At 37.7% G+C, this 25,320-nt stretch overlaps 1 protein-coding gene across 1 annotated transcript; it reads left to right on the top strand.

Annotated features, from left to right (window-relative positions):
• The first annotated feature begins 13,186 nt into the window (after nt 1–13,186).
• On the top strand, nt 13,187–15,144 carry LOC149153487 (uncharacterized). The gene is made up of 3 exons (XM_089443831.1): nt 13,187–13,975; nt 14,123–14,751; nt 14,847–15,144. The coding sequence occupies exons 1-3, from the start codon at nt 13,187–13,189 to the stop codon at nt 15,142–15,144; spliced, it is 1,716 nt and encodes a 571-aa protein (XP_089299957.1).
• Nucleotides 15,145–25,320: the final 10,176 nt, after the last annotated feature.

The raw sequence follows: 25,320 nt of genomic DNA, 5'->3' as shown, positions 1-25,320 counted from the left end.
TATCCATATCATACAGGACCCTTAGGAGAGGGTCTCTCCACGACTCCTCGTCATTCTCGAAAAGTCAAGAATTTGACCTTTCCCAGGGGCTTCATCTGAATATTGACGACTTGCACATCAGTCCCAATGTGATGGAGCCTTATTTCTCCTCATTGTACCATATCCCAGATAATTGATGTCTATGTGCTGGGAGCGATCATGAAACATGAGATTCTATGATAATCAGATCCCACTCTGGTTGTCATAGAGGATCACGGTGGTATCCAGCACGTGTCCAAATAGCTCACTGAAGAGCTTCCCTAACCAGACAACTTCACCCGAGACCATACCCGCAACTATGAATTTGTTAAAACTAGCAACTAGGTCCAAACTCCATTTGGGTCATCTTATTTATGGCAGTTGATATTTTTATTGGATCCCTCTCATCGAGAGGTGTAGGATTGATCTAAAGATCATTCGATTCCAATAAGTATTCATGAAGATATGAATTTATTTGTGTTATGGGACAATTCGTCAAGGTTGGCCAGCAACCAAATAACCCCCACGTGTGCTCAACGTTTTAATATAAAAGGAGGTGACTTGATAGTCATTAGAACACACTTCACTCTTGATTTCTCTCCAGAGTCCACTTGTTTTGGATTTTAGTGGAAGAGAAGTCTAAGAGGAGGAAGCCCTAGATGCAATAGGGAAGGAGCCTAAGCTTGAAGTCTAAACGTAGTCCTAGAAGATGCCCGAGCAGGCAACGCACAAGAAGAAAAGGAACTCGTTGGAGGCAAGGGAAGCTCTATCTTAGCTACAACAAAGGAGAACTAAAAAATGTGGTAATAGAGGTCTATTTCATGGGTCTTTTGGAGGGTCGAGTTTGCTGTAAGGGAGGTTGAGGTAGCTCCCTAAAGGGCTGAGACAAGGGAAGGTTGTTTCAGCCTGTGTAGAGGTGTTCTTTTGTGCTAAAATCATTGGTGAAGGGTAGTGTAGGCTGTTGTGGGTAGGTCGCAAGCCATATGAGCTTTTTGGATGGAAACGTAGGGTGTGTTAAGGGCTGTCTATGCCCAAAAAAATAGTGAAGGGAGCCACCACTTCTCCTTGGATAGGCCCCAGGCCTTAACACCAAATCAGGGCATGCGTAGGACTGTCCAAGGGTATTAAAGTGCTCATATTAGTAGTGTGGAGGTAGAGGATACTTGTGGAGGAAGCCACAATTGTTTAAGGGACTGTGTGGGTATGTTTTAGTGCTGACTTGGGCCACAGTGGTGCCCTAACCAGAACACAATCATAACAACATTGGTACTTGGTGCAACAGTGGTACATTGGTGCAGCAATGGTACATAGGAGCAGCAATGGTACTTGGTGCAACATTGGTACAAAAATGGAAGCAGCAATGAGTACATGTTGTACAGTGCAACATAGTGCACATAGGAGAAACAATACATAGCATGATGTATAGTGTAGCATAGTGCACACAATAGTAGTGATAGTGCAGCATGGTGTAGATTAGTATTGTTGGACATTGGTGCAACAATGGGACAACATGGTAATGATGGACATATAGTAGCAACAAGAATGTATTGTAGCACTTGGATGATGAGGTATTGCAACAAAAGGATGATGATGTAATGCAACATGCATTTCAGTGCAACATAGTGCAACGAAGAGCTCAACATAGTGCAACAGTACCGTGATGGGTACAATCATGATTAATGAAGCATGATGAGATGCAGCATAGTGATGATGGGTGCATCATGGTGCAACATAGTCAGGTGCAACATGATGATGAGGTGCAACACAATGATAGGTGATGGAGTCACCTTGGAGAATTAGTTGAAGCAGCATGTCTTGAACTGAGTTCAGCTACCTCATGTATCATCTTCTTAGAGATGATCTATGCTCTTATTTAGATAAGTCAAAATGTTGACTTCTGTTGTATATGTACTATCTCTCTCTCTCTCTCTCTCTCTCTCTCTACTGAACTATTGAAGAACTTATAAGAAGAATTGATCAAGGGTTTGCCGACATTGGGGTTTGTCCCTGGCTAGTGCCACATCTTGTGTCCTCTTATCTTGGCTTCTACGATTTATGTTTATGTTTTATCTTCAATTTACTATTATGCTGATGTGATTTCTAATTTGGAAAATATATTGAGCTAACTGTGAAAATTGAAATAAATTTATCTAAGCATAGAACATACCCAAAACTTAACAGAATCTAGCCTTAGCGGTGCTCAAAACAACTGACTTCTGCTTCCTTCTCATCCAGGATATCGAAGCAGAACCAAAATAGAAACAACACTTAGAAGTGCTTTTGCGATCCTCCACATTGCTTGCCTAATCAACATCAGAATAACAATGCAGCTTGGTAGCTCTAGTAGTGTATCTCAGTCCATGAGTGATTGTGCCTCGAAGATATCTCAGAAGATTCTTGGCACCAATCCAATGTGAGTGATGAGGCTCAGCCATATGTTGGCTCAACATGCTAACTGCAAAACATATATCCGGATGGGAGTTCACTAAGAACATCAATGCTACTATGAGTTGATGAGACTTAGAGGCATTTCCCAAATCAGGTCCGGCAACACTACCGCATAACTTCTTAAAGTTAGGCTCCATCGGGGTAGTCATAGGCTTGTAGTCCACCATTCGAAATTTGAAATCCAACTCCCTCTTACTTTTATAAATGAGAGGGCCTGTACATGTCAGAAATAGGTACTCCACATAAAGTACCAGAATGAGAGATCTATCATCCACAACATTAAAGCAATAGTTTGGATCGTCTTCACTCCTAGTGAATCTCAGCTTCGTCAGATAGCTATCAATCATCTCATTCCAAGCTCGAGGTGTTTGCTTCAAACTATAGAGAGTTTTCTTCAACCTACATACATGAGATTCCCGAACATGAATCTCGAATCCCTCAGGTTGTTCCACATCCGTGGTCTTGCTATTACATGAGGGGAATGGTCCCCTTGTAAGATTTCCTTTGGTACATCTCAGACATGTACCTTCATGCTCTACTTTGAATTCATGCATCCCTATCACCATCTGTCTCATATCGGGTAGGGCCTTACAATGAAGATGGGTAGACCTCCGATGACATTGAAGAGATGTGGCACATGACATGGTCCCCTATGGACTCACTGCAACTTGACACAAAGTGCCAACCCTAAACCCAAGAGTAAAAGCATTTTTAAAATTCCTTTTCCAAACACGTACCTTTCCATCGATAAATGCCACCTTGTAACCTTTTTCTTCCATTACCGAAATGGACACCAGGTTCTTCTTGAGATCAGGTACATATAGAAATTTGTGTAAATGAATTGTGTTCCCCTTATTCAATTGAAGGGTAACATTCCCTACGCCCTTTACGGTATAGGGTGTAACATTCCCTACGCCCTTTACGGTCCACAAGCCTACGACAACCTTGTTTGAGGAAAGTCCACCCATAAACAAGCCCAAATCACTCCAGACCTTGACACCTGCTCCTCGGCACTCTTGGATTGCAATTCGGTCACCAAAACAACCCTAACAGGCCCTCAAATCCTTGCTGGTTTCCCTCCTTTTCCTGTGGCCAATACATAATAGGTCTCCTTCCTTCAATGAGCTCTTCTTGTGTTGTGTTGCTCACTTTGGATGAGTGAAATGACACTCTAATCACCTAATATTTATATCCAATATGAGGGCTCCAACAAAACTTCATCATAGGGCTTGACAAGCTGTCATAAGGCTTATTAACATCAAGTTGACCTTGACCTTGTGCCACCATGCCCACACATAACTTTCAAAAATTCATAACTCCATTTCTACAACTTAGAATCAGATGTTTTTTGATGCGTCAAATTTGTCTCAATGAGTACTATCATCCTCATCCATCACATGTCGAAATGTGTCCATGGTTTTGGCCCAAACAACAATGGGTGCAATGTGAAAATTCCTAAACTCATAATCCCTACTACAACAATTGATTAAGCTTCTCCTATTTGTTAATTACTGAACAAATTATTCACTACTTCCTACAACAAATATCAAAACTAATACACTGCAACCTTCCCTTAATTAAATTATATACGGAAACAAGACACTGAGCAAGAAAGAAAATACAACATAATGACATCATTATTTTTGGACAAATGTCCCTGGAAAAACCCAATGCGGGAAAACCGGTGCAGCAACACTGAAGGTTTTTATTATCAAGCAGTAGTAATTTTTGAATACAACCTCTGGATGCCTTCTCGACAATCTAGTTATAGAGAATATCACTGAGAGAGAGAATTGTGAGATTACCTCACACTATACTGGAAATCCCAACTGATTCAGCCCTTGAATGAACAAACACTGGTTGCCTCTGCGTTAGCCCAATGCCACACTATCTAGGGACTGCGTCACTCTCCACGGCTAATCAATTTTCCTCTGAGATTCAAACTTTTTCTCTCCCAGACTCACACCTCGGCTTCCAGTTTCTGAAATTGAACTCTCCAACAAATTTATGGATTCCCTCTAGGCTTCTACGTTGCCTTTGTGTGGTCCTGCTTGGCCTTGCATCAACTTTACTGGCTTTGCGCTGCCTCTGCTGTATCTTTATTTGCATTCTCTGCCGAGTATTCTCCGACCAGGAAAGATTTCCATTCGGATAATATCCCTGCCCCTCACTGCAAAAATTTCACTTTGAATTTCTCTTCAGCAACTACTCCGCTTTAGAAATTCGATCTTTTGAACTCTACTTGATGTGTTCTCCAAGTGTCCATCAAGCCTCCTCTTATAATCCTCTCGTTGATCAATCAATGACCCGATTAGATTCTAATCAATGGCTAGGTTCATATTGACTTGATCTACACCTTCTTCTAGAAGCTTCACCCATAGTTTAGATTAATACCCATTAATTATTTTAATTTCTTAAGTTTATAGTTAGGGACCCATTAATAATAATTAATTATTTTAATAAAACTGTCTCCGGGTGGAATTTCCCAAAACAATTTCTGTGTATTGGAGAATGCATGTGTCTAAGCCCCTCATTGCAAATTTTGAGACTTAGAGCACATTCGATGCTACCAAAAATCAACACTCCCTCTTAGCGAGGAATGTGCTCTAGCAATGTACCCTGCTGGAGCATCACCCTGTTCCGTAACATCTCCTTCTGAGCTGCTGATGTCTAACATCCTATCCACCAACTACTGTGCAAATGCTGCATATGTACTGTTGTTAACCCTGCCACTACCAACATTGCATCTGTACTGCAACTCCCTCTGAAATTCTGCATCTGTGCTACTATTGGCCCTGCCACTGCATCCTTCTCCAACTGCTGCTGCTACTGCATCAAAAGCGGAAAAGCATCCCAAATATTGAACTAACTATGTTCAGTATGATGCATCTCATTGTTGGATTCTAACTGCTACTAGTTTGGAGGATGATGAATCTTGTTCATTGCAAGACCACTATTCATATCCTACAATGATGTCTTTATTTCATGGCATCCTCAATTCCTTGTGCACTAACAGGATCCAGAGGTCTTCGTCATGCCCCACATTGACGGGTGTGCAATCCAACACAATTGCCAATGTACCTGATAAAACATCAAATAAATAGGATTAATTATTGGAATAATTAACTCAAAAGAGCAAAACAACCATGTAATGCTCAAGGTAAAATTTTAGTTAATGAGCACGGAACATTCTGCGTATAAGTGCCCTGTCATTATTCATTCTAGAATAGATAATCCACTCTATTTCCACTTTCTATCATGTCAGGGTTCTAATGTTGGGAAAGTTTCAAAATAGGAAGCTATCATATCTACCATAGGAGGTCATAATATAGTGGTTCTCAGTGCCTTAGATGTTGCTATGCTCAGACAAGATATAGTGTCCTCATACTGTTGTAACTAATGCACATAATAGCATTGGGAAAAACACTCAAGATGTTGGTTTCATCTTGTCAATGAAGCACCTCTTTGCTACTAAAAAACCCTCTTCACAATGCCTTTTTGTTGGTATCTTTTCTGTAGTGTCTTTCATGGCAACATCCTCCAACAACTAGTGAAAATGCTGACATATGTCCTGAAAAGTTCACCGTATTGCTATTTAGGGTTAGATCTCTTTACTTGAAACCTTTGACTCATGCAATATTCATACCATTGAATATCTCAGGCCATTGAAATTGTCTGCAATAAAATTGGTTCCCAGGACATAGTTCCATCAAGTATTACATCATGAAATTTTTAAGGTGGTGACCAAAAGAGATGTTGTTGCACCCGTGGACACTTATGCGCTAGTTTAGAAGTTTCCAACAAATCTTCATGCCCCTAAGAATTCAAATCTTGATAGACAACATATTTCTTCTTGAATGCATCTGCCTCTATTACCACTGCATTTCTTAACCAGAATAGCCTTTAAGAATATCTTTGACTACTATACTTTTTCCAAAACCCATTCCACCCCTAGTGAGAATAAGCACAAATCTTATCACTATGGGCATCCACCAACACTGCTACATTCATCTTAATAGTAATCCTTTAATGATTCACAATGGATTTCATTATGTCCAACAGAGTAGAAAATCACATATATATGTTGAGTCTTTATAGCCAATTTAAAACGTTGTTTTTTTTTAACAATATTGAACTAGTTCAAGAAAGCAGCTTTTAGAATGCTTGATAACCATAATCCCCCAATTTTGATTATTTGGAACGCTGCTTAACATTCTAAAATATCGTTGACCATAAAAGCTTAATAGAAATAATGCATATTTTCATAAAGGATTTTACCTAGTGGTACAAAACATGATAGACCAGAGTTTTTGTGAATTGCAGTTACCATGTAGAACTTGGTCAATAATATATTTAGAAGGCTCCCAATGAAATGCAAAATAGTTAAGAATGCAGTTGTCTAACTGATGTAGAAGTTGAGCATAAAGCGGTTGGATCTCTTCCTTAGTACAAATACTGGAAAGATATGCATAGAGGACCTCTTGACTCTTAGCAGAACCACTCTTATCTCCCCTCAAATACTCATAGAGGTTGCATTTTCTTTTCTAGGAAAAGTAATCCCTTGCAATATTGAGCCTGCATTCCTCATTAGTGGGGGCAATGGAGAGGCTAATGATCTGACTATAGGAATGCCTCATTTATGTTCCTGATACTACAACAAAGCTTTGTCTATGACTCATGAACATAAGATATAAATCCTTGATTTTCTCCAAGGAATATGGCAAGGATCTCGTATCCACTGCCCCAGGAGGAGAGAAGGAGGGATATATCATCATGTAGTAACTTGCAGACAACCTGAAAGATCCTGCTTCTTAGAGTATTGAGTTAGTCTCAATATAAAGCTCTGCAAATACCCATCTTGAATATCAAGATGATCGTTAATTCTTGCACATGATATGTGATCAAATATTGTTACTATTGTAGGCATTGCATGAGCAGATTCAACAACACACTTTACTCCATCTTTGGGAACTAAAAGCCCTATATAAGCCATGTTGCCACTCAAGGTTACCCAAGGAGTACCTCTTGTTTATTTCCATATATTTTATCCACGATGCAATAAAAGGCTATTCCCATAGTCGACAAGCTCGACCATTCAGTGGCTGTTATAACGACGTGAATTGTTGCTAAAAGTTTTTCTGGTGTAGCTGTTGTCTTTGCAGTAGTATGAACATGAACTCTAGAAATACGTACTATTTTCCCAAGGGTAATTCCCTTCAAAGCTGTAACTATAAATTTTGCAGGAGGAAAAACTCTTTCTGATGCAACCACTGTAAATATCTTTTGTTTGCAATAGGCCAAGTTTCATAATAATAAGAACTTTAAAGGTGACCATCTTTGCTATAGTTGTACTAGGTTCATATTTCTATTTGTGGCTTTCAGTGATCAGTTTTGGGCTCTACCGTGAAACAATAGACATAATTGATGGCATAACAAATACCTGGGTTAGTTGATGTGAGATAAATCAGATTACAAACCAATTGTTTGTATATCGTCTCATTTGTCAGCTTTAAAACAATATAGGTTGGTGATTTTAACTCAACCTCCATCAATATTGTAACATATTTTCAACCCACCATATGGAAATTTTCCAACCAAGTTTTGGTATATATATATTTTCAATATAGAACAATGCATTTCTCGAGGCACACCCTAACCTATAATTCATTTTTTAATATAAGAATGCCATGGACAAGAACCATCAAAATCCAATGAGGGGATTAGGAAGAACATTCCCATACTCGTTACAACCAAAGATGTTTATGCCACGTTGAATATCCAAAGATCATATGACAATGTCGCATATACTCGGACAACATTTTCTATGAGCTTGTAATTTTGTCCTGCTCTTACATACATGATTTTTGCCATAGAATTCGAAGCATCTGTTTAAAAAGAAACCTTCTGTCCGTTACAAATGTAAATGGTTCTCTTATAGGAAAATAAATTGTTTATGACAATATGCCTATCAGTTGGGTAGTTCCCAAGGTATTTGCTTTCCTTTTCAAAGGTTAGGTCACCTATTTTAGCACTGAGGGTTGCCAATTCTTTATCCTATTGATGATGCTCATGCATATGATAGGAATCTTCTTTCTGTGCATATGTAACCATATTATTAATTTGCTTAGCTATAGAATCCAATGAGTTGTCCAGATAAGCCTTTTCACAACATTTGCTTCCATCCTTTTTATCTATTACATGGCTTCCTTTGTCAGCTCCATTGCTATTTCTTAATGCTCTTGTCAACTATCCTTTTTGTAGGGAATATCTTTACAAATTCCTTTGAATGGTGTTGGACAAGAGACTTAATCAAATGTTTTTCTCCCACTTTGAAGATATTTTTGGTGTTTGTGGGTGTGATTTGTCTCCAGTGAGGAAATTATAGGTCTTTCTTTTTAGCTCAATCGAGCTGCACTCTGTAATATTTTTGTTGTTCCTATATTTAATCATTTTCCTGACCTTTTGTATGTCATCCCACCTACCATCCTTTGTGTATATGTTGGATAGAAGCACATAATAAGTAGCATTTGTCGAGTCTAGATTTATAACATGTTCTGCCACACATTCTCCAAGTTCTACATTGAAATGTATTACATAGGAATCAAGTTATATGCTCAGGTCAACCAAACTCGTGTTATAGGTCTCTATATAAGGGATCCGGCCTATTGTATTAATTCAAGAATACACCACAGTTTTGTATACAATACATAGACTGGATCGAACTGTTTCTTGCATTTGATGCCATAGAGCTAAGCTTGTGTCTAGATCCTCAAGATCTATTTTCAACATAACACTTTTCAACACTTTGTCAAGTATGCGAATTCCAAAAAAAAAAAATTCAGATAGTGCTGGCCTCAGAAATTTAGATCAGAAGTTAAGCATCAAAACACTTGAGCGAAACATTTTCATGACAGAGGACTTCACCAGAATGGAACTAGTGTGCCTGAGATCGTTCAGAAGTATATGAGTTCTGGAACAGAGATTGAATACAGATGTTAGCACTCAGGTCTACAAATTAGTGCGTATGACAAACAATTGTTGGAGGTAGCAATATTAGCATACAGGTCTGTAAATTAGTGCGGCATTATATACAGGCCAACTTCCAAAAATTAAGTTGTCTTTGCATAGTAGACTTCCCTGGATAAGGGTTTGAGCCATACCACAGAGACCATAGAAGTGTGTGTCCAGAATTATGAAATAGTCCATCGAGTAAACCAGATCGAATCAAAAAAAAAAAACCCAAAACAGTCATTAAAACTTCAGCCGATCCACTTCAGAATTGCGTTGAAATTTCAGAATTATATCTATTTCAATAAGGCCATAGAGATTGAATACTTGATAGAGCTTCTTCACGTGTAGTGTCGTCTTTCAGGGGTGCTAGTAGCTCGATCTCCAGGATGATTACTTGGCCGCAAAGACTTGTCCTAATTACTTTCACTCTTGCTTGGGCTTCTCCTCGACTTGGCTCTGATACCATGTTAAATTTAGGATCACGTGTTCTTTACTGAAGATAGAAGCTTCAATATCTCATTAGCACAATTATTAACTCATTAGCTGAGAGATCCCTGTAACTTCTTTAAAGAAGATAACCTTTTAAAGGATGAAAATCGAGCTTTCCAGAGTTCATATCTGTCTTGTTCACAACTTCGATTGTGAACAAGACTGTAACACTGTCATCAATTTATAGGTACAGTAAGATATCACCATTGCTACTAAGTAGTACCGATGTCATACATAATGCTAGACCATAAATATTGGTGAGCTTGAGGTGACATACATAGAACAGTACCACGTACATATAACTGTGAGGGAACCAAGAAAGATCACTGCTCAGGATTCTATTTTTTTTTTTTTACTTTTATGATAGCTTCAGATCTTGCAAACTTCTAGGAGGACCACTACTTCTTGAGAGATGAATTCAGCAGAATTCTTATTCTGCTACTTGATGCTGGGTATAGAAGATTTCAGGGAGACTAATTCTCCTCAAATTGAGAAAGGATTGTCTTTGCAAAAATGAAATGCTTCCACTGCTTGTGACCAAAAATTTATTGAGGTCTATTTCTAAGATCACAATGAACCTACTGTAAATCAACATCTCCACAGGTTGACTCACCTGATATAAGCAGTTTGAATTGTGAATATATATGTGTGTGTGTGTGTGTGTTGATCAAGTCACTATAGGAAGTGAAAGATTCATAATGTCAACACATATTCTTATCATTGCATTAGTCTCCATATATCTTACTACCCTCATCTAGGAAAGCCACTAACATTAGAATTTATGAGGTTAAAATATATTATTGTCCAGAGTTTAAGTCATTGTTATGAGTTTTGTTGAGTGTTACTGTCCATATGACATATACATCGCTAATACCTTATTCATTGTGTCATGGCTAATATAGGACGACCAAGAATTTCCATTAACAGATTCTAGAGTGCAGGTCTGGAGGATACATACAAGAATTAGATAAGCAATACCTTAGAAAAATACGAGCCTTAAAGAATCACATTTGGGTTTGAATAGACTTCTTGAGAAGGTGCATATAGAGGCGATATGTAGTCATAGTGAGTTACTGCCACACCATTATAGATCCATTTTGATGAGCCATAGACCATAGAAGAATGAATATGCTGAAGATATCGTGGACAGAGGTATAACAAGGCATTGCTAATACAATGATGCCAAATATAGCGATGCCTGTAGCTTTCTTTTGAGGAAATAAAATGTTGCCTGAAGTGAACCCATAATTTCCAAGGTTAAGTGTGAATGCCAATTCCTCTTTCAGGTCCATTACTGCAATTCAATAATTCCTTTTTAATGTTCACCTTCAATCAAATTCCTATATACTCTTCCCTCAAAACCACACATTCGGGGAGCTATCCATTCACTTGTCTGGAAACAAAACTAATTTAACTTCAGGCTTTGCTAGATTGTCTCTAGATTTTCAGGTTCCTCTAATAAGTGGTCAGCATCGTACCAAAGGACTGATAAAAAATACACTATAACCTTGAGTAGGTCTAGAATAAATGTGGCCCTTGTAGTCATATACCAGCAAAACAGTGGATTGCACCAACATAAATACACCATTAGAAGGTTCTATTACATCTGATGTGTCATTGTATAGGGCTGCTAATTTTTTGTTACAAATCTAGGCTTATTTTCAACAACATATATCTTTAGTTTACTTGTGATCTATCTTTAGTATCAACTAAATTTTATAGTTCTTTGTAGACGCAATTTCAAAGGATCTTGGTCCATATTATCAGATGGAAAAAAGAAATTGGATGAAATTGAAAAACATGTATAGTTCGTGTATTTGATTATTCATTGTGATATGCAAAAAATGTATCAGTGGTAACTTGTGCTCAATAAAATTTATATGAATTGAAATTGGTTATGTGTAGGACACTAAAAGAATATAGAGATGGGGTTGAGGAATTCTCAAAGTTTGCTGAGGAGCATTCAAGGAATAATATGTCCACAAAATGTCCATGTAACAAATGTGGCATAGTGAAAGTACAAACATTTGATAAAGTACGAGAGCACTTGATTTGTGATGGTATAATAGAACAATATAACATTTGGTATTTGCATGTAGAGAGAATTCCCAATCAGGTATCTTGAAAAAAATTGAATTGATCTAGTTTCAACCTTATATGTTTTACAGTAAAGATATCACTTATTTTTATATGTGCAAACTCCAATTTTTTTTCTTTGTCTCCTTTAGATTCCATCTATTATTGATAAGGACATGCAACATTCTGAAAATGAGCCACATGAAGTTCTCAAGCATATTTAATCTCAACTAGTAAGCCATTTCATATTAGTCAAGGGCCCTATTTGACTAGGTTGACCAAATGCTATTGATTTTAATTTTCATAAAAACCATAAAATTATTAACATAAATTTTAATTTTCTTATTAATAGGGATATGAACATGTTGTGGAACATGATTATGATAATCAAGTTGATGAGCATGAAACATTGTTTAAGAACGATAGTGAACCTCTAAATGATGATGATGATGCAACCATTGTCAGTGATCAAATGCTTGAAATGGTGAATGATGTCAATCGATGTCTTAATCAAAACATCAATGAGGGTTGTGATAATGAGGGGTTGACATCAACAAATGTACTAAATGAACTTAATGAATATAAGAAGCTTATTGAAGATGCTAAGAGGCCATTGTACCCAGGTTGTGTTGACTTCACAAAACTATCAGCCACTGTAGAATTCTACAATCTGAAAGTGAAGGGTGGATGGTCTAATACAAGTTTTGACCAAATGTTAAAATTGCAAAAAGATGTGCTTCCTAAAGATAACACACTTCCAGATTTTGCATATGCTGCAAAAAAGTTGATAAAATCATTGGGATTAAACTATGATATGATACACACATGTCCAAACGATTGCATTTTATATCGAGGAAGTTACGAAAGTAAATATCAATGCCCAACATGTGGAAAATATCGATGGAATGTGGATGCTTAATCTCAAAAGGTGCAGAAAGGTGTTCCAGCCAAAGTGTTAAGATATTTTCCCATAGTACCAAGGCTAAAAAGAATGTATAGGTATGATCTTGAACACTATAATTTTATTCAAGTTTTCCTCTTCTTGTATTATCTTTACCATTTGTCGTAGTGTTATTATATGATAATATATTATATAAATGATAAAAATCTTTTTCATTATAGCTCTGCAGACATGTCACAAAAAATGAGGTGGCATCATGATAATGCAAGAAATGATGGTCAAATGTGCCACCCTGTTGATAGCCCAGCATGGAAAACTATTGATGACAAATGGCCTAGTTTTTCTAGCGAACCTCACAATGTGCGACTTGCAATGGCAGTAGATGGATTTAATCCTTTTGGAGACTTGAGCAGCACATACAATGTTTGGCCTGTAGTGTTAGTTACATACAATCTTCCACCATGGTTGTGCACAAAAAGGAATTTTTGTATGCTAACATTGTTAATATCTAGTCCCAAGAAACCAGGAAATGACATTGATGTGTATTTGGAACCCTTGGTAGATGAACTAAAGGAATTGTGGGACCAACGGGTATGGACATATGATGCTTATAGTAAGACATGCTTTAACATGAAGGAAATTCTTATGTGGGTGATCCATGATTTTCCTACTTATGGGAATATGGCCGGTTGCACAACAAAAGGCTATAATGCATTTCCCATATGTGGGAGGAACACAGAATCAGAGTACCTCAGTTGTAGCAGGAAATGTGTGTACATGGGACATATGAGATTTCTTCCTCAACATCATAATTTTCGCTCAAAAAAGGCACCGTTTAATGGGAAGGAGGAGCATCGTTATGCCCCTCCAATTGTAAAAGTATCAGATATTTTGAAGGAAACAAAAGGAAAGGAAGCAATTTGGGGAAAGATTGAATCAAATAAAAGGAAAAGAAACAATAAAACAGGTGAAAATATTGACGTTGTGGTGTGGAATAAACAATCGATTCTATTAAATCTACCATATTGGGAGGTATGTAGACCCATCAACCATGCCTAATTATTGGACGCAACTTGATTAGTTGACCTCATTGTGATTAGATTTCTTGGTTGAATTTATTGTTTATCTATTTGTCCATATTAAATATTGTTATGATATTCTTGATGTGTTGGAATGTAGAAACTCCTAATACGCCACAATTTAGATGTAATGCATGTGGAGAAGAATGTGTGTGAAAGCATTTTTGGAACTCTATTGGATATAAAAGGGAAGTCCAAAGTTAGAAAAAAATCACGTGATGACTTGCAAAAAATGGGTTTGAGGAAATCACTATGGCCAGAAGTTAAAGGACAAAAGATATTCCTTCCACCTGCACCACATACTCTTTCAAAGAAAGAGAAACAGACCCTATGCCATGTTCTTTTCATGTTAAAGTTGCCAGATGGTTACAACTCTAATCCAAAAAATCATATATCTATGGAAGATCTTAAGTTCCATGGTATGAAAGCACATGATTGCCATGTTCTAATGCAACAACTCCTCCCAGTGTCTTTGTGTCATATGTTGCTAATTGTTGTCCGAAAGACGCTTTGTAAGCTTTGTTACTTTTATAGGCAAATCTGTGCAAAATCAGTTTCAGTAGAGTGTCTTGACAAGTTGGAAAATGATATTGTGGAGACATTGTGCTTTCTTGAAAAGTACTTTACTCCTTCATTCTTCAATAAAATGTTGCGTTTGAATGTACATTTGGTACGTGAGCTTCGATATTGTGGCCCGGTTGCATATAGATGGATGTACCCCTTTGAGAGGTACATGAAAATTTACTTTTTATCAAGCAAAACAACAAGATGAATTTTTTTGAAAGCTTTTGACATTACTTAATTCTCTTTTGTTCATTTTGTAGGAACATGAAAGTATATAAGAGTTATGTTAAGAACAAAAATAGGCCTGAAGGATGCATTGCTGAAAGCTATACTGTGGAGGAATCAATAAAGTTTTGTGGAGGATACTTGAAAGGTATGGAAGCTATTGGATCCACACATGGTCGAAATGAAGTGTGGGATGAGGAAGTTGAAGAAGTTATCCTTGATGGAAAGCCATTATCTGCTCCAATTCCTTCAGAACTGGATGACATTAGTTGGGAACAAGCCCATAGGTGGGTTCTATTTCACACAAACGAAGTTGATCCATGGATAGAGTAACATATTTGGCTTGTAATTTTTTGTTTGTTTGTTTATGTTTTAACAAAACATAGATCCATGGATAGATTAAGATATTTGACCTTTAAAAATATTTTATTCATATTTTATCAAAACACATTAACAACCATATCTATTGTCCATAATTTTTGAATTAGGATGCACAAATTAACAAAACATAGATCCATGGATAGATTAACATATTTGACCTTTAAAAATATTTTATTCATATTTTATCAGAACACATTAACCACCATATCTATTGTCCATAATTTTTGAATTAGGATGCACAAAATGGAGATTGCCAACTCAATTACCCAAACGAAAAATGATGAAGCTCTATTGTAGAAACTCCACACCCATAGTTTTACTAGTTGGTTTAAACAACAGGTAACGATATTATTTATATTATCAGTGTACTTGAAATCAGTATATGAGAATATTGTCATGTAGGAAATTAAAATTTTTTTCAGAGGTTGAATGTATGAATTCTAACTACATTTAAAAATCTAAAACTCTACAGGTGGAAGGAGATGGAAAGGTGTCTAATACACTTAAATGGATGTGGCCCCAGGAAATTCATGAATAAGTACAGGGTATTCCTAATCAATGGTTATAGATTCCATACAAAAAGCATAGAGAATGAGAGAACCACCCAAAATAGTTGTGTGTGTATGGAAGCTCAAACAATGATGAGGTCAAGTTCCAAAGATGCAAACCCTGTACTTCAAAAGAAAACATTTTATGGAGTGGTAGAAGAAATAATTACATTGGACTATTTTTGTATGGAGCACACATTGTTCAAATGTAATTGGATTGATGTATACAATAAGAGAGGGATCAAAACTGATGATTGGGTTTTACAATGGTGAATATACATAAATGCTTAAGTCAAAATCATTGGCAAGATGATCCATTTATTCTAGCATCGCAAGCTAAACAAGTATTCTATGTACAAGATCCAGTTGAGATTGACTAGTATGTAGTGTTAACATGTCCTCCAAAAGGATTGAGAAGTGATACATCATATGAACCCGAGTATGCAGATTTGTCACAGGTTGTAGACTTTCAAGAAACAAAATGTGTAAGTGAAGAACATATCTATGATCTCGATGTCAATGCTAACATGAACGTGGATTATGTCCATTCAGATTGTGAAGGAATATGGTTGAATATTAAGAAATAAAAGACATTGAATTTGTTATTTTGTTTCGAGAACTCCAAAATTGATATTTGGTTATAAGAGAGATTCCTTTGTGTATTATCTATAAAATGTTTTAAATCCATTTAATAGATCTGCTTTTAGTCCCTGGCTATGATAGAGACTACTGTTTTCGTCTTGCACCATTAATCTTTTCAAATTGAATACATAAAAATTTGATATGTGTGAAGTTTTTGTAACTTTTATATTTTTATATTTTTTAAGATTGAAATGACAATTTTCTATATTATTATTGGACCAAAGCCCTAAAATTTACTCATTTAAAATAACCCAGAAAATAAAAATTTCTTGGGCACATGCCATTTGTTTAGCCTTCTACTGTGACTGTTGGTTGCAAAACACACAATGCAGGTGTGCGTTGCAAAACAAACCATGCAAAAAGGTTTGTTTACTAGTTGGCTGATGATTTAATTCTTCAGACATAGATGATTATTATGCTTAATATGCCTTCAACAGAAAGGTTTCTTGAACTTGCCGACTCTTGTGCTCTAAATTATTTTGAAATTGCTTACAAAGTTGTGGTTTATACAAGTTTTTTCAAGGTTTTATGGGCTCCCAATTGGTTGATTGTGGTCGTGCATGACATGTTTGGTCTTGTTTCTTGTAGATGTTGTGGAAGATTTCCCAGTCAAAGGAAAATGGATGCTTTACGGTTTGTCTTTGCATTTGGACTTGTAGAAAAATTTCCACTTGTGCCTTTGTTGCAGGCATATCTCGAGCATCAAAGGAAAGCATCAGAAGAAATAGAAAGAAAAGGAAGAGATCATTTTGGGCCACTGCTATGTTTATTCTTATTGGTGTGGTTCATGCTCCCTTGTTAGTATAAACTATCAAAATATTAACTTTTCATTAGACATATTCTCTGAACGCTTGCATGTCTTATTGCAAAATTCAACAACCTTAAAAGAAATTCATTCATTGATAAATGTAATAAAGTGCATTGAAGTGCTTCACATCTATAAACTTTACCAGAGCTGTTATTGAGTCTTGGATGTGGTTATCTTTTCAAAGCACACATGTATAAGAAGACGAGAAATAATATGCCTAACTAATTTCAAGTTATCTTCCTGCGAATATGGTGTTCCCTTCCATAAACCTGACGCCTCACTTTTCTTCTTTCTAGTGAACAAATTTGGGACTTTTCATCAATTGTGAGACAATTCCAACCCCATGACTATCAGTTTCTAATTTAAAGTTATACCCACAAGATTAGAACCCACACAAGGAGAATTCCATTCCCATTTCAAAAAAACCTACAATTGACTTATACCATGCTATTTAATATTTTATGTATTTCTTCGCATCCTTGGCTTGTGACATAAAGACGCAACAGGCTACCTTGCATTTTCTATACTAACACTCCTAAACAATAATAAAGTATGCCCAAATATGTCATTTCAAATGATTTATGCAGCTCACCTTTTGGCTTTTCAATTATTGAAGTTGTTACCTATATTGATGAGATCATCTACAACCGAGGCCACACTGAAAATATTTGTTAGAGTTTATCCATGTTGGACCAAAGTTGTTTCTTCTTTAGAAACACTACAATACATTGCAGTTTCCATTTAGCGGAGAAGTGTACCTAGTAGCAACCTTGGTCTGTGTGAAAATGGGTTGAATTCACAGTAGACTTTATCTGTTGTTTTGAAGGTGTTTCTCCTTCAATAGTAGTTCATCTTAGCAGATCCTTTAAATCTACACCTTCAACAGATGCATACCGCCTTGGGGTACTTGCTACAAATTCTAGTTTTGCTGTGAGGGTATAGCAACAATGAAAGAAGCACATCGATTTTAGGCATCTTATGGTTGTTGTATGTAAGCATGCTTGTTTAGCGTTTCCCAAACTTATATAGAGCCATATTTAGTATACTTTTGTAGTTTGACTTAGATGCTCACTTTTCTTAATTTAGGTGTTTTTCTTAGTACTATTTTATGCACATATTTATGTTTAAGAAAAGTGCACAGTAGAGAAGGGTTCTATATTTTGAATAGGGGACACTCTTCTAGGTAGGAGGTACTCTATTCTAGGGAGCTTCTATCATGCATGTTAGGTGCTTTATCCTAGACAGAGTTCCAAGTCCCTGCCTCCTTGACAAAGTCCCTGCTAGACAAGACACCGGTGGATAGAGTTCCAAGTCCCTAAATTTTCCAAAAACTCACCTGAGCCTAGCTATCTAGCCTAAAATCCTTTACATTCCAGTCATCTCTTGGCTGTGATTTCATAGAGAGACCCTCTCTAGTTTGGTAGGGCTAGCTACCAAACTAAAAGCTTGGTCTGTGGTTACCTCCGTCGATCTCCTCATCAGCCTGGGACATTGTGGAGGATAACAGAGGGCATGACAACTAGGGAGTGTCAAGGTGTTCTAGTGAATGTAAGGTTCCCAAGTCATGGAAAAATGTAATGCTAGTTGTGAGGTCATGACTGCCAAGGTGTGTTAGGGAATGATAGGGCATGCTAACATGTGCCAGATAGTACAAAGACATGTCAAACAAGCTAAGATGTGCCAAGTGCTAAGGCATGCCAAGATGTAAAAGGGTTCCAAGTCCCTACCTCATCTTCTTCCATATGCTATCCAATTATAACATTTCCTTTGCAATATTTGGTGCATTTGCTAGTTAAAGGTCATTTAATATAGGTTATAAATGTCTTCATAGTTTCAATTCTAATTGAGTATTCAGCTAAACATATTGATTCTCTTATACATAACTATTTTTCCCTCCACCCACTTTTCATAACTTCAATAACCATTAGGTAGGGACCTGCAACTTCGATGTTGCTTTGCTTGTTTAGTAAAATATTACTGAGACTTTAATTTATTGAAAGTTATAAAATTTACAATTTATGAAGTTTCAATGTCTAATTTTTAAAATTATAATTCTTTAAAGGGTGTTAGATCAATGGAAGAGCACCTGCTTTACAATCAGGAGGTTGGTGGTTCGATTCCATCGTGCCCTGACATCCATATGGAATGGTGACGATCAATTTTTGGTGACAGAGGTTCTTTTGACTATCACCAATGAGCTTTGGTGACATTTTTCGACCCTCACCAAAAATATGAAATGGTGACGGTCAACGAACGCCACCATATATATGCATCAATAGTGACGAACCTCAGAGGTCCATAACCATAAATAATTATTGTTGATATGAAATGGTGACGGTCATTGTTTGTCATTATAATCATTATTCATGATGGACCTTGAATGTCACCACAACACCTATACTTCTGGCAATGTGGCTTTTGGTGACGGTCAACGAACGTCACCATATATATGCAACAATAGTGACGACCATTAAAGATCCATCACAATAAATCATTGTTGTTCATATGAAATGGTGACGGTCACTATCCGTCATTATAATCAATATTCATGACAGACCTTGAATGTCACCATAACACCTTTGGCGACGTTAAGTTTTCAGTGACAGAGGCTTATGGTCCATCACCATTTCTCATATGCAATGGTGACGATTGCTATCCGTCATTATAAATCATTATTGGTGATGAACTTTGAATGTCACTGCAACACCTATACTTTTGGCGACGCAACCTTTGGTGACGTTCAGTTTTTGGTGACGGAGGTTATGGTTTGTCACCATTGCTCATATGAAATGGTGACGGTTGCTATCCATCATTATAAATCATTATTGGTGACAGACTTTTTATGTCACTACAACACCTATACTTTTGGCGACGCCACTTTTGGTGATGTTCAGTTTTTGGTGACAGAGGCTATAGTCCGTCACTATTGCTCATATGAAATGGTGATGGTCGCTATCCGTCATTATAAATCATTATTGGTGACAGACTTTGTATGTCACTACAACACCTATACTTTTGGCAATGCCACCTTTGGTGACGTTTAGTTTTTGGTGACGAATGCTCTCTTGACCGTCACCAATGAGCTTATGGTGACATTTTTTGCCCCTCACCAATGTCCTCTTTTCTTGTAGTGAAAATGGCTAAAAAAACTAAGTAAAGGGACGAACATAGAAGCGTGAAGAGTTAGCACTCAGCTGCCATTGGATCTGGGTGATCAATGGCCATGATTGAAATTGTAATCGGAAGTCAGGGGTGCCAAGGGACGACGACAACAGAAATAACGATACTCCGATGAGCGATGTGGCGATATTGCCGATAGACTGATCGGCGATCGAGTAATCGGAGGTTTAAAGTGGAAGAAGTTAGGTGTGGGTGGAGAAGCCATAGCCGATAGCGATAATCGGAGTATCAGAGCTCAGACCTATCGGAGTTCGGAGGAGAAGCACTGTGGAGTGATTAAAGGACCGGACCCGACGATAATCATAGTCGTGGGTCTATAATATTTGAAGTCTGGTTTTGTGTTCTAGCAGAGTTTTCCTTTGTATTTTCCATTTTCCAATGTTTTCCAAAAGGAATGAATGACAGATTTTTATTAAGCACTCCTGATAACTATGAAGCCGACTGTGCGATCGCACATCAGAGTCAGAGGGAGACAAAGGCCTGTATGTGTTAATGACCACAGACGAGCGAAACCCGATCAGTGATAAAGGAAATCCTCGGGGTCTGTGCAGAACCCATATAGAGGAGGAAAAAGGCGTATTGCATGAAAATCCTTGTGTAAGGATTACACAAGGAATTAAAAGCGCTAATTGAAGGTTGTGAAGGATTTAAAATCCCGCTAGGAATAAATGAGAAGGAGACTTCGTTAAAAGTCTTATTTGAAAGTGTAAGGGGTGATTCAAGTCCCAATAGGAAGGTTCAGGCGGGGTGATTGAGTTCCTATGCACATGAATTGATAAATGCACTGTAACCAATGATGGTTGAAGTTTTGACTCCTTAGAGAGTTGGAAATACTTGGGACAGTTATGTTTATGCATATTGATGCAAACTGTGGGTATATGCTGGGTAACACTGGCATCATTTTTCTAAGTATGGATATATGTTGGGAAACCGTGCATCATTAGTGGTATCAGAGCAGATCTTTAATTAGAGAAAAATTGAAATCAGAGCGAGGGAAGATTTCCTATGAAAAGGAGGTTGCACACTAAAGAAGGTAATGTGCATAGATTATAGGAGAAGACTGTAAGGGGAAATTTTGAAGTTATAGAAAACTGTAGCATTCCAACAGAGGCTTGGATTAGGCAAGAACATAGGATTCCTTGAAGGAGAGAGAAAGCAAGATTGCTTAATTCAAGTTCTGAAGGAAAGAGGACTTAGAGACAAGACAGGGGAAATCCATTCAAAGCACAGGTAGAATGGTGAAACAAGATCATGCTGAGATCTTGAAGGTGAGGTAATGTGTTCTATTTTAAATTGAGAATTTGTGTTTTTATGCTAATGCATAGGTGATAGCAAGAGAAGCTTTGAGAGAGGAACCAAATGTGTTATTCAAGGAAGAGTAAGGAGAATACTCTAAAAGAGAAGTGGCAGTGAACCTGAAGAATCCAACAAGAAATTGGACATAGAGAGGACAACTGAAGTGTTCTCAAGAGAGAGTGAGAGATTGCCGAAGCCTAGAAGGAGCAAAGGCATTGCTCAAGAGGAGGTTCCAGATAGAGGACCTATGCTTACCAAAATAATGAGTGAGGAGAGCTTAGTGAGGTAAGACTGCAACAGGAGGACTAGCTCTTGCAGAGGCTTGTTGCAAAGGAGCTCATGAAGAAAGAAGAATAGAAGATGACTACTGATAGTCATAGTAGAGGTTCAGAGATAAGCCACAGTAGAGGATATAAGAAAGAGGATGCCAAAGCAAATGGCAAGAGGATGATGAGTCAAGAAGAAATTGATAAATAGGTTGCTGAATTAAAAGAACAACTCAATGCATTAAGGGGAATTCTTGAGGAAAGCCAAAGATTAGGTTGGGTCTTGAGGAAGATGCCAGTGGAATGGCATGAGATGTAGAGAAGGCTACAACAAAAGCAAGTGCAGTGGCTGATGGAAAAACTCAAGGAAGCTGAGTTGGAAATAGAAATGGAAGAGTACATTTGTGAACTAGAACAAGGAGAAATTCTAGGAGAGACTGAAGAGGAAGACTTGAAGACTGAAACTTCAAGTGAGGCCAAAGGGTCACATGGGTTTAAAACTAACAATTTGTGTATGTATGCAGGTAAAACATGTAAAGAAGGACAATTGGCTGATATTGTCATAAAGGAAGACAAAGAGTAGAAGACACATGATTAGGAGATCATGGATATTTTCTACTTTGGGAGTCTGATGCACGAGCATTCACCCAAGAGAAAAACCATTGTAATTAAGTAGACATAGGGGGTCATGTATTTTAGGAAATAGTTTTCCTAATTCTTGAGTTAATGTAATTTAGGCCTTTTAGTGATTTAATTAGATAATGGAAGGAATTGTAAGTGCTCTCAAATAAATGAGAACATCAGTGGGAATAAATGACAAGAGTCCAAAGTCAATTGGAACTCTTAAAATTGTCCATGATTCTGGGAGCGAGGGAGAGTTTTTAGGCATTAAATGGAGAAAAAGATGGAATGGATAAAAGTCTCGAGGAGACTTATTAAATGTAGTACAACCACATATGTAGAAAGCTTTAGGGCTTTAGTTGAGTGATTCAAGGAAAGGATGTGATTAGATCCTTCACAGTGATCCGATCCAATGTTTCCATATAAATATATGTGTGATGGACCTGCGCGTTCAAGAGGGAGGTCACGAATAGTAGAAATCAGGCCTGTGTGAGAGACCGAGAGTCTCAAATGTAATCAATTATTTTTATGTTTATATACAGAGGAGGAATTCGATTCTGAGTGTGTCATATGCATGAATCGAGTGAATAATTGATTACTGTGTCAACTCGTAGGTTCTGTAACAGGTTGCAGGTAGAGTTCAGAGGACACACAGAGGAGACATTGAGGATTGTTCGAGTAGAACAGCTAAGTGAATTAAGGAAACAGAGTGAAGCTTTGGAGAGGTAGCGAAGCACGAACTCGCTGAGGAGTTCAGCTCAGAGGAAGCTGAGCAGTGGAAGCAGAAGGCCGAGGTTGAAGAACTGCGTAGAGGAGAAGAACGATTCCAAGGGAATCGTAACAGATTGTTGAATCCACTTGGAGGATCAAGAATTGCTTTGAAGTGATAGCAATCAAGGGAGTATGAGGAGTTGAGCCAGAAGAGAGTGGTGCAGTAGAAATAGTGAGGACCAGAACCCTTTTGAAACCCGAACCATGGAGAAGATTGAAGAAAATGGCGGAAAAAACTAAGTAAAGGGACAAACAGAGAAGCGTGAAGAGTTAGTGCTCAGCCGCCGTTGGATCTGGGTGATCAACGACCACGATTGAAATCACAATCGGAAGTCGGAGGTGCCAAGGGATGATGACAACAGAAATAGAGATACTCCGACGAGCGATGTGGCGATATCGCCGATAGACTGATCGGCGATCGGGTAATCAGAGGTTTAAAGTGGAAGAAGTCAGGTGCGGGTGGAGGAGCGATAGCCGATAGCGATAATCGGAGTATCAGAGCTCGGACCTATCGGAGTTCGGAGGAGCAGCACTCTGGAGTGATTAAAGGACCGGACCTGACGATAATTATAGTCGCGGGTCTATAATATTTGAAGTCCAGTTTTGTGTTCTGGTGGAGTTTTCCTTTATATTTTCCGTTTTCCAATGTTTTCCAAAAGGAATGAATGACAGATTTTTACTAAGCGCTCCCGATAGCTATGAAGCCGACTATGCGATTGCACATCGGAGTTGGAGGGAGACAAAGGCCTGTATGTGTTAATGACTACAGAGGAGCAAAACCCGATCAACGATAAAGGAAATCCTAGGGGTTTGTGCAGAACCCGTATAGAGGAGGAAAAAGGCGTATTGCGTGAAAATCCTTTGTGTAAGGATTACGCAGGGAATTAAAAGCGCCGATTGAAGGTTGTGAAGGATTTAAAATCCCGATAGGAAGAAATGAGAAGGAGACTTCGTTAAAAGTCTTATTTGAAAGTGTAAGGGGTGATTCAAGTCCCGATAGGAAGGTTCAGGCAGGGTGATTGAGTTCCTATGCACAGGAACTGATAAATGGGTTGTAACTAGTGATGGTTGAAGTTTTGAATCCTTAGAGAGTTGGACATACCTGGGACAGTTATGTTTATGCATATTGATGCATACTGTGGGTATATGCTGGGTAACCTTGGCATCATTTTTCTAATTATGGGTATATGCTGGGAACCCATGCATCATACATCCACCTGAACACATCATGGTATTGTCTGAAATCGTGGATGAAAGCTTTTCTCTCTTGTGAGGTACAAAACGTACCTAGATTCACAAAATTTGGATCCTTGTCTGTTCCCAGATTAATCTGTTCATGCAACAATGTAGAGTTGTGGTTTTTGGCATTCACGGGTCCCTAAAAGCAGTTCTGCAAGTCGTACAACTTCTCAAGTGATACCATACCCTTAGGGATGGGGTTTCCTTTGCTTGCATCGGTTGTGTCCTGCAAATACTTCTTGTGCTCGTCCTCATCTATCGTTACGTCTTTGGAGACATTAGTGTTAGCCATGAAATGCAGTATCTATTAATCATCATAAAAAATGTGTAAATTAGTGATATTGTCTGGGACAACTATTTTATACAAAATCTCAACAAAAAATCTATCCCTTAATGGTGACATCCTATCAGTTGCATTCACTAAGGCATCTGCAACTCCATTATAATTTCTTGGCACTAAAATAATATTAAAAGTTTGGAAATGAGAGATAGGTCACCATACCTCTTGTTGATAACTCTTAAGACATGATGACAAACAATGTATGGTGTTATGTAATTGACACACCATGATCTACGAGTCACCTACTACTTTTAGCACAACAACGTTGAGGCTGATGGAATTTTGTAAGCCAACAATGAGTGCTTCATATTTGGTAGTATTGTTTGTGCATTGAAATTACAAGTGACTAGATATTAAGTGTTTTCTTTGTAGCGGGTATTTTAAAACACATTGGCTCCAGAGCCCTCTTGCGTCTTG

This window comes from Pinus tabuliformis, chromosome 9 (assembly GCF_031772625.1).
Source record: "Pinus tabuliformis cultivar Carrire ecotype Pingquan chromosome 9, CPIR1, whole genome shotgun sequence".
Taxonomy (NCBI): domain Eukaryota; kingdom Viridiplantae; phylum Streptophyta; class Pinopsida; order Pinales; family Pinaceae; genus Pinus; species Pinus tabuliformis.
This window is presented reverse-complemented; position numbering and strand designations above follow the sequence as displayed.